Source organism: Lactuca virosa, chromosome 2, assembly GCF_052849685.1.
Source record: "Lactuca virosa cultivar CGN04683 chromosome 2, Lactuca_virosa_CGN04683_v6, whole genome shotgun sequence".
NCBI classification, from domain to species: Eukaryota; Viridiplantae; Streptophyta; class Magnoliopsida; order Asterales; family Asteraceae; genus Lactuca; species Lactuca virosa.
In genome coordinates this window covers 164,840,963-164,851,886 of record NC_136427.1, presented here as the reverse complement: position 1 = coordinate 164,851,886, position 10,924 = coordinate 164,840,963, and the positions used below count along the sequence as shown (strand labels likewise).

At 42.4% G+C, this 10,924-nt stretch overlaps 1 protein-coding gene across 1 annotated transcript; it reads right to left on the bottom strand.

The window, feature by feature from the left end:
• Positions 1-530: 530 nt before the first annotated feature.
• On the bottom strand, positions 531-1,225 carry LOC145156592 (uncharacterized). The gene has a single exon (XM_079075896.1). The coding sequence runs from the start codon at positions 1,188-1,190 to the stop codon at positions 690-692; it is 501 nt and encodes a 166-aa protein (XP_078932022.1). The 5' UTR covers positions 1,191-1,225; the 3' UTR covers positions 531-689.
• Between the last annotated feature and the right edge of the window lie 9,699 nt (positions 1,226-10,924).

The window sequence follows — 10,924 nt, the reverse complement described above, 5'->3', positions numbered from 1 at the left end:
AATGAAGTTACATGATATATAACATAAAAGTGTGAAACAATTTAGTTACATGAAACCGTATGGGATATAAAATATTTTTTTGTGAAGCTCATGTGAATTTTATGTAAAGCTCCTTGTGAAGCTTCATATCGTCAGTGTGAAGCTCCACGAATTACAAATATTTCATCATATTTTACATATAAAAAAGAATAAACAATTAATTACCCTCTACGTGTGGTCATTTACCATTATTATCATTTAAGTCGGTATAGTGTAAGTTAAACAACTCGTAAACCGCATAAACCGCACCGCATAATGCGGTTTACTACCTTCGCGGTGCGGTTTGTGGTTTCCAAAAAACTGAAACCGCATATGTGGTGCGGTTTGCGGTTTTGACTATGAACCGCACAAAACCGCACCGCGCACACAACTACTTACATTCGCAAGCAGGCTTACTTTAGCAGCAAAGTTCGATCGAAGCCATAAACATTATGTTTGAAGTGTTTGTTATCGATGAAAATCGACAATTACCAAGATCCGACATTACTCATTATACAGTTAATATATATTAGCATGCTTCATAACATTACAGTTAACGATTTAAAGAAAATGTAGTTCTACAACTACTACAAAATACGATTATAGATAACTGAAAAACAAATTGGGAAACTTATTGAGCTAGCTATATATATAAGCAGTGCACTTGCATATTAAATCGAAATGCTGTTCCAGATTTCAGTGAAAGCTCTGACGATGATTCCATGGTAGTACGGAGAATTCAATTGCAAGAAACAGTTAAGAAGCTCCCGGAGATCATCTTTCCCATATATCTCCTTCTCCCTTATCATCTGCAACATTGATTCCCTGAAATCAACATACGGATCGTTAGAATCTTTCTCCACGGCCAGGCTGTTGCCTCCGAGCCACCCAAACCCTTGCACAACATTGGAGTCATGAGTTGCTGTGTCCGAGGCATTTGGCGATAATGTAGCAGTGGTGGTGTTGGTGGTAGTGCTCCATGAGGTGGAGGCTGAGACTGAGGAGGAGCTATGGTGGTGGTGACGGTCTACGTCGGAATAGTAACGGCTGTGTTTGTGTTTGTTGGGTTTACGATGGAAGATCTTGGAGAGGTTTATTCTCCGGCAGGCGCTACCGCAGCCGACGCTGACGGCGGTAGTGTTGAGACTGAGTTTCCTCTTCACAGTAGGCATTCTTCAATCTTCACTTTGAGCAAGTTGATCGAAAATTTTCGTGTCTATTAATTGTGATTTTATTTACTCGGAAGGGGTAGAAGCTAATGTGACAGCCACTGTTTGGTCACAGTCCAATCGATATGATGTGTCGCGTCATTAGTAACCAATATAATAATTTTGTATACGTAGACTTTGTCGAAAAAGCTAGGTATTTCATCACAGCTGGGTTCGATTCTTTTTTAAAATATCAAAATGTCAAAGAGTTGACTGATTTAAAAAAGTGAAAAAAATATCTTGTGCCAACATGATAGGAAGTTATAGTGTTATACTATTGTGTCCGACAGTGCATAGTGCACCATATGAGTGAAGCAACATGGAGAGACTTGAAGAGCTAGATAAGTGTGCTTCATTCCCCACAAAAAATAAGTAAAATTGTACAACACGATGCGTGTAATATGAGAAAAATGGTCTTAAAGTAAAAAGGTCATTTCATGTTATACGTGTTTCAATAGGCGTGTGATGACAGCAATGCATGTCCCCCTGTAATGTTAAGATCGATCCCAAGTCTATAAGATCGTAAGTCTAAGGTGAGGCGTATAATGTTATCAATCTATTTAATATAGTTGGGATTAACTTGAGAAACTGGTATTAGCTTTAGCTATAATACGAGTTTTGGAGGTTAGGGTTTACGTTCGGATAAGTCAAGGTGAACTTGGGAAAACAAGGGTTTAGGGCACTGTCCCCTGGTGGGGTTCCAAGGGGTAACTTCCATCGATCAGCAGGCAGAGTCAAGGATTGTCGCCACCCTTACAAGATAACGGATACAACCGGTAGTAAATTCTCAACCAAAAACGAATTATTGCAACTATTAGAAATAGTTGTAGTTTTATCTCAAAAAATAATTGAAATTTAGCTTCTCGGTGCCTTTATAAGATAAGATTTCCAGTGTTTGCAAATCATCTCTTTCTTCTATAAAGTTACTCAGCAAAAATATTGTCTCAAAAAAACTTAAAATGATCGCATGGTATTTTTGTGTTTTGATCTTGGATTTTGCCTGCAATCCAGATTCTCATTTTCCTAGATTATCTCACGCTTGTATTCATGTAACCACAACCAATAGGGTCCAATTACAGTTTTCGAAAATTGTTTCTAAAACGATCCTAGAAATTATCCAAGTTCTGTCTAAAATATTCAACCATGGTTGCTCGTGTTGCGCCATGGTGAGTTGTTTTTATAGGCATGTTTTTATAGGATTTCGACTTTTGAGTTTTCTTAAGCGTGTTCTTTTGGATGAACAACCTCCATCCGCCTCTCCTCTTCTTAAACCGTCACCCTAAACCACTTGAACCGCCTCCCTAAACCAAGCCCCTCCATTGTAAGTGTTCCTGCTCAAGTCAAAAGCTCTTGCGCAAAGTCCCAACATGAATAAGAACCACCAATCACCACTACCTTCTTTGGTTCCTGATCACCCACTACGTGAATCAATACCATCTGTCGTTTCAATCAGCTTTCTTAGGAGAAAAGTATAACAACCCTAAAAACTTAAATTAAGTGTTATGATATGTATTTTGTATAAAACTGTGAAAGGGTAAAACCAAATGATGTAATGGTGAAGTATTATGAAAAGAACTCTATAAACCCTTCTACTTACGTTATCATAACTAAAAATGTAGAATTGTTAATTAGAAACTTTCTAAAGGAAAGTTATAGTTCAATCTAATACGATTTTGTGGATATAAAATTCCTCAAAATCAGAGTTTGTATGAGGAAGTTACAAGTCGTAAAAGTACATGGTAATATAGGGTGTCAAGTACATTACCCAAAAGTAGATTAAAGGGCATTACACGATCATGTAATGTTCCAAGACAAATGTTTCTTCCTTACGAAGTACTGTAACATGCAAAAGGATAGTAGAAACCTAAATATGGATCTTTATGGAGGTTACACGATCTTGTTACCACTTACACGATTGTGTAAGTGTTTCGAAGTTTCAAATGTTGATTTTAGTGAAGTGTATAGCTATTTTGGACATATATTGGCATTACGCGATTGTGTAATGAGTTACACAATTGTATAAAGAGGTCAATTTACACATCATATGGGAATAAAAAACTTTTGATCAGCCAAACATCGTCATTTCACTTGAACTTTAGTTGAGAACTCTAGGAGGCGATTTTGAGGATCCTAAGGCAAGAACTTCATCAAGATTCAACGAGAAACTTACAAAGAACAAGGATCAACCATATGAATGCATCTAGGTACCTCCTTATTCTTCCTTTAGTCAAGATCTTATGTTGATCAATGGTGGAGCTTGAAGGAATTACTATAACTTGATTTAAATGTCTTGAATCTTTACTATAATGTAGTAGTGAGTATTTTAATCATGATTCCAAGCTTACTATGATAAATCTATGGTGGAATTCATGAATTTGAACTTAATGAATTCAAACTCTAATTGGTTGATCTATTAGAAAATTAAATTTGAGCTCACAACTTAATGAATTAAGACATATGCATGTGATTTCCATGGAGCTTAATTGGTTTTGTCGCCAAAGTAGAAATAAGGATTCCATGAGACTAAGTGTATATGAATATAGATTACAATTAAGCTCTTTATCTAATAGGTCTTGTTATTAAGATCTTAATATGTTGTTTAAATAGGATTTGAAAATAGATTAATCGAAGGCCGCCAAGTAAAAGATAAAATCCAAATTGCCAGTTAGTATTCACAAACTAATAAGGTGAGTTTTATGGAGCTTTATTGTTAGAGGTACATGGATTATTGAATTAAGAAATTTTTTTAAGGTACGTTTATAAATATAAGGAATATACATGTTTATGTCCATATGATTTTCAAAATAATGAGCCTTTGATATGAATTTTGCTAAATGACTCGCTTTATACATGTTTGATATAAACTTACCTAATAATATGTAAGTGAATAATTATAAAGCATGGCTTTCTGTGTGATCGAGCCTGGAAAAAGAAAAGTGTACTCATGCATCATTAAGCAAACTATAGAGAAATGCAAAAGAAATGTAAAATTCGCTAGCCTATGATAGAATGTTAACTCACAATAGGACTAATGAGTAATGAGACTATATTTGGGAGGGTACCTCCCGTTACGAAGTAGGATGTAAACTATGAGTCCACGATAGGATGATTTGTCCTCCTAGTGTGGTCAATAGATAAGGTCATGCAAGGTGACCTGGTCCTAATGGGATGTGACATCCCCATTTTTACGGCCAGAAAACACCGATTTATTTATGCTTATTTTAAAATCAGAGTATCCTTTTTTGAAGAATAATATTGCGGAATTTGTTCCCATAAAACATAATAAAGATGTTATCAAAGCATTTCCGAAGAAATGTATTTTTATTTATATTAAAACATTGGGATGTCATCGTCAATACAAAAATATAAGCATAACGAAATATTACAAGCCTTACAGGAATTCAACTAGTGGCCTAATATTCCTTAAATCTCTCAGAAGAATGTTGTAACATCCCAAAATTTAGAAGTATGATTGAAGGATTTAATTGTGAATTGAAAAAGGTACTCGACGAGTAGGTATGCTTACTCGTCGAGTCGGAGCGGGTTTTGGTCGCAAGTTAAGTGACCAACTCGCCGAGTCGGCAGCTGGACTCGACGAGTTGGTGCTGAAAAGAGAAAACCCTAATCTTAAGGGTTGCACCCTATTTAAAGGACCATATGTCCTCCCTTTCAGCCTCCTTATTGCCCTTGAGAGTCAGTAAACCCTAAAATCGTGTGAGCTTCCATTGTTAAAGAGATTTGAGCTTTGGAGGAGGAATATCGAGAAGGGAGCTTGAGGATCAAGAGGCTAGCATCAAGGGATTGGTATAGATCCAGAATCTACTTCAGCTTGAGCACATTTTGGAGGTAACAAGCTGTTACCTTGACTCTATTGCATTTATATCTATTCAAGAATGAGATTTGGGGCCCTTTTTGCATGTTAAGGATCTATTTCGGGTTAGGGGTCTAGATCTGAGGTTGCTACTTCAGATCTAGACTTGTCTTAGTCCAGAAACTCTCAAAGTATCAGCCTTTGGCTTGTTGGTGAAGCATCCTTGTCTTAAACCTTAGCCCTCGATTGATTTGGGCCTATAGCTCTTTGTTTCCACGTAAAGTTTGCAACTTTACGTGAGAGTCATGCCCTAGAAGAGTGGATCTACAGTTTGGAGCCCCTGCATGACTCGAAAAGCCTCTGTATGAATAAAGGACTGAAGGGACTCGGTGAGTCTGTTCTTGGACTCGGCGAGTCTGTTGAAGATAGGCATGAACTCGACGAGTTGGAGGAACAACTCGGCGAGTCTGTTGAAGATTGTCGTGGACTCGGCGAGTCTGTTCTTGGACTCGGCGAGTCAGAACGTAAAACCCCAACCTCTTCTGGTTAAGACTCAGATCAGCGAGTTGAGTGGTGACTCAGTGAGTTGGACATGATAGGACTCAGAGATTGTTGAGCTCGACGAGTCATGGGGTGACTCGACGAGTCGAGTCGTGATATGAGAGTTTTCTGAGTTAGGAACTCAGCGAGTCAGCGGGTTGACTCAGCGAGTAGGGTCAATCAGGAAGGTTGACTTTGGCCAGGACTTTGACTTTGACCAGTTTGACCTTCAAGGGTATTATGGTAATTCGGATATTTATGTCAATGGATCATTGATAGCTATAGGTATTGGAGTTTGGGGCAGTGCTTCGGGATTGTGCTTTCGTGGTTCGGCTCGGCAGTTGAAAGGTGAGTTATCCTCTCTATACCCAAGGGTCTAAGGCACCAAGGCCGGCCCTTTGATTTGTTATTTGAGATAGTTACTGCTGTGTTATGCTAGTTGGCATCCTGGTAGATAGGATGGCTATATGATGGCATGCGCTGTTAGATCAGTATTCTGGTAGATTGGATGTGGCTATGCTTAGTGACTTGTAGTTGGTCTGACTGTCTGTATGCTGGTAGGAGATTACATGTTATATGTGCACGTGTTGAGCAGTAGTAGAGGGTATTCCATCCCGGTAGGATGATAGGGCCCTAGTATGTTGTCTTGTAGACTGTTATATGATTATTTAATAGGTGCACATGTTTGCTAGTATGTGGGCATTCCAACCCGGTGGTTGAGGGCCAGGAGTATTCCATCCCGGTAGGATGATTGGACTCATAGTAGGTGGGCATTCCAACCTGATGGTTGAGGGCCTGAGGTATTCCATCCCGAGGGATGATTGGACCTATAGTAGCTATTGTATGTATAGTAGGTGGGCATTCCAACCCGATGGTTGAGGGCCAGGAGTATTCCATCCCGGTAGGATGATTGGACTCATAGTAGATGGGCATTCCAACCTGATGGTTGAGGGCCTAGGGTATACCATCCCAAGGGATGATTGGACCCGTAGTAGTTATTGTATGTATAGGTGTGTGGGCATTCCAACCTGATGGTTGTGCGCTGAGAGTATTCCATGCCGAGGATGATTGGACTCGTAGTATGATGGCATTCCAACCCGACGGTTGAGGGCCTGGGGTATTCCAGCCTGACGGTTGATTGGACCCATAGTATGTTGTTCATTGTTGTATGTGTATGGTTATGTGTGTACGGGTATTTTGGGGGAACTCACTAAGCTTTCGAGCTTACGGTTTTCAGTTTATTGTTTCAGGTACATCAGGTGATCGTGGCAAGGCAAAGGCGTGATCGTACCGCTCCTCATATTTCATGATTTTTGTGATTTGGTTCTGGGGATACTCTGATGTTTAAACTATTTTGAAAACAAGTTGTAATAACTTAATGGTTTTTGGAATGGGTTAAAATGTTTTAAATTGGCCTGAATTTTATAGGTGTTACAAGTTGGTATCAGAGCCTTGGCTTAAGTGAATTGGAGGAACATTCGTGTGAATCCAGTCTCAAATCAAGGAAAGATTTTCAAATGGTTTTCAAATGGTTTTCAAAATAAGTAAAGGAGGATGCAGAGGGTACGATCAGCCGGAGCCAGTAAGTAGACCCCAAAATACCATACAAGTTATTTGATTATGTGATATGATTAGAACAACATGCTAGTACTAGGCTAGGGATCTTCAGGAATTGCATGATAGAATTGCCTGATTACATGATGCCTGCTAGCCTAGGGTTTCCTTTATATGAGATTGACATCATTACTGTAGTTGCTTAGTGTATGCATCACGGTTATACATAATTAAGATCTTATAGCCTGAGAATGTTTGATTTGGCCTTATGTTGTGTTCTTGTTTGATTGGGAGCTTGGGGTAGGATTGGATATTCGAAAGTCTATAGGGTCCAGCGTCATGTATGGCTAGCATACACTAGTGCTGCAGGGTTGGTGGAAGTTTCATGTATGGGTGGGTGGTGTGAGACCGGTAGGCCAGTTATGAGATAATTAGCTTTCCTCTAGGAGTGAGGATTGAGCATTCGTTGTGTTATGTATATTATTAGGGTGTTGTGGTGATACTTGAGACAAGTATGGGTAGGTGTGGAAGGTAGTATGGGACCGTACTACTGAAAGCACAGGACCCATACGCGTAGCAAGGAAGTCACAACCCCTAGGGTTTAGAAGGGAGTTGGTCCCCGGTTATCTAGGCGGATTGTCTGATATTTTTCCTCTTCTATTTTCAGTATGGTGGTTACGAGGCGTGTTGTGACTGGATCCAGATCGGGATCAGGTCAGGGTGATCAGGGGGCCCCAGCGGCACCTGAGATTATCGGTCAGGAGGGGCCAATGTTGACAGAGGATCGGGTCAGGGAGATCATCCGCGAGGAGGTGGTCGAGATTGTCCGGGGTCAGATTCCGGAGTTGTTTGGGACTATTAAGTCCGCTATGAGGGAGTACTTCGATGATCGTTATGCAGCTCTTACTGAGACGGCTGCCGCGGCAGCTACAGCGGCTGTAACAGCGGCAGGGGGAGGAGCCGGTCGGGGCTTCCAGTACCGGGACTTCGATAATATGAAGCCCCCTACCTTCGACGGAGTTCAGGATCCGATTGTTGCGATGAGATGGTTGTCGGACGTGGAGGGATGTTTCTTCACGTGTTCGTGCCCTGCTGAGCAGAGGGTGAGGTGTGCTCTGAAACTTTTGAGGCTCGGGGCGAAGGATTGGTGGAGGTTGACTACGGGATCATATTCCGACACGCAGCGGGCTGCGGTTACTTGGGATCAGTTCCGAGACATGTTCAGTACCTGTTATGTTCCGCGGGTTGAGCGGGAGAGATTGGCTCAGGAGTTTTTGGAGCTTAGACAAGATTCAGAGTCGGTGACGGAGATCACCAGGATGTTTACGGAGAGGGCAATGTTCTACCCTAAGTTTGCTTCGGAGCAGGCTCAGATGACCCGGTATCTGAGCATGCTCAAGAGGGACATCAGACAGTTTGTGTCCACGCAGAGATGTGATACTTTGTTGGACTTGCAGGAGGCCGCCAGGCGGCGCGAGCTAGAGATTGAGCTCCAGCTGAGGGAGCATAGGCAGGCCCCGGTGCAGTCGCAGCCTGCGCCGAAACGGATGAGGGCCGCTGATTATCGTCAGGAAAGCCAGAGGAGTCGCACTTGTGGGAAGTGCGGTAAGGTACGTGATGGAGTTTGTTGATCTTCTTCTAGGTGCCACAAGTGTGGCAAGGAGGGCCACATAGCCAGGGATTGTAGGCAGCAGGCTCCAGCTGCCGGAGTCGGACTTTGTTATCATTGTGATCAGGTGGGCCATATGAAGGCCCAGTGTCCTCTCTTAGCTGTCAGGCCAGTGCAGGTCCCAGCACCAGCCACTTTGAGACTTACTGACGGGGGTCAGGGTCGAGCAGAGCCTCCGAAGGCTCCAGGGCGTGCTTATCAGCTTGTGGCCGAGGAGATCGGGACAGCGCCAGAGGTGACAGTCGGTATGCCTTTTCCTTCTATATCTTGTTCATGTTATTATGAGCTGTTTGTTTCCTGCATAAGTTATTAGAGCATAGTAGATGATAGTGAGAAGTTATTATTGAGAAATTATAGAAGGGTAGTATCTGGTGATGCATTCAAGAGAGAAGAAGGTCATGATCCAGAGATTTAGAATCATCAGCGGGAACTCGGATCCCTTGAAGTTCGTTGTCTCGGATTAGGACGATTGAGTCGCGTACCAGCTTCGCCGCCGGTAGATAGTAGTTAGTGCTCTAAGTGGGGGAGAATTGGAAATTCTCGGATAGGGCGTGGTTTGGAAGAATGTCGCCTGACGCAGTTTGGATGTCGGTTACGGGAAGTGGTGCGATGAGGCGTTCCAGTTATGGTAAGAACCCTGTCTGTATAGTGGATCTTTGAGCGAGCAGTGAGGATACTGCTATGCTATAACAATCAGTGGGGTTGTTCCCAAGTGTCGGAAATGTTGAGGGGCATGCGAAAGACTCTTTATGGATGGTAGGTTATGCATTCAGTTTCTGAGTATATGTACGTGTTATGGGATAGCGACGTGCTCCACAAGTGGATGATGTAGAGTGAGGTTCCGACTTTCGGCACCGACTGATGATGCGAGGTCATGGTTCAGGTCTCCTTGGAAGAGGAGAAGGTGAGTAACTCCAGATTGGAGATTTGGACAGAGGAGCTAGAGATAGCGGAGTTGATAGACTCGGGAGCAGTCTAGACCGAGCTGAGAACCGTGTGAGGATATTCCAGTCGTAGGTCGTGGACCTAGGGATCGCGAGAGTAATGTTTCCTGTCATGGTACGTTTGGAGTAGACGTGATATCGAGATTTGAGTGAGTTACACTCGATTGTGTCGAATCAGAGTAAATTGAGGGAGCTGCAAGGTTGGATCCTTGGGCTTCAAGTATGGTTGTAGGCATGGGTTATGTGAGAAATGGTATTCCAATCTAGGGTATTCCATCATGAGGATGACCGGACCCTATGATTGATTGGACCTGGTGTGTTTGGGTATTCCAACCCGAGGGTTGATTGGGCCAAACATGCGTGGGAATGCGAGGGTATACCATCCTTGGGATGATGAGACCCGTTATAGGCGTACCTGGTATTCCAGCCCGAGGCTGATTGGGCTAGGTACGAATGGTTATGTGATATAACTGGCTGATTCATGGGAGTTTCTAGAAGCTGAAGGATGCAGTATCCTGTCATTGTAAAAGGGAATAGATTCAGGATGGGAACAGGATTCGTTCCTTATTGCAGGTTATCCGGGTTATCGCCAATTTTGGGTAAAGGAAAGGTGGATTAGTGTTATAGCAGAGCTCAGTGAATTATTATGGTGTCTAACTTTCGCAAGTCTCGAAGGCGTGTTCATGTCAGGAAGGTGGCAGTATCATCGGGTGATACTGGTTTGATGTGTTCTGACATTAAGTAGAAAAGGCCGATGGTCGGCCGGGAGTATTGGCAAGGATACCACGTGAGAAGAAGTTATTTTAAAAGGGGTACAGTGGTAGGGTCGGGAAGGACCTGAGTTGATTGGGAAATCGGAGTCTGCAGTGCAAGAGGTATATTCAGAATCGTACACTGCAGTAGGCTTCGAGGACGAAGCCTAATTTAAGTGGGGGAGAGTTGTAACATCCCAAAATTTAGAAGTATGATTGAAGGATTTAATTGTGAATTGAAAAAGGTACTCGACGAGTAAGTATGCTTACTCGTCGAGTCGGAGTGGGTTTTGGTCGCAAGTTAAGTGACCAACTCGCCGAGTCGGCAGCTGGATTCGACGAGTTGGTGCTGAAAAGAGAAAACCCTAATCTTAAGGGTTGCACCCTATTTAAAGGACCATATGTCCTCCCTTTCAGCCTCCTTATTG

Coding starts and splice junctions, on each gene's coding strand:
- LOC145156592 (XM_079075896.1), bottom strand. CDS start 1,190: ATGCCTACTGTGAAGAGGAAACTCAGTCTCAACACTACCGCCGTCAGC.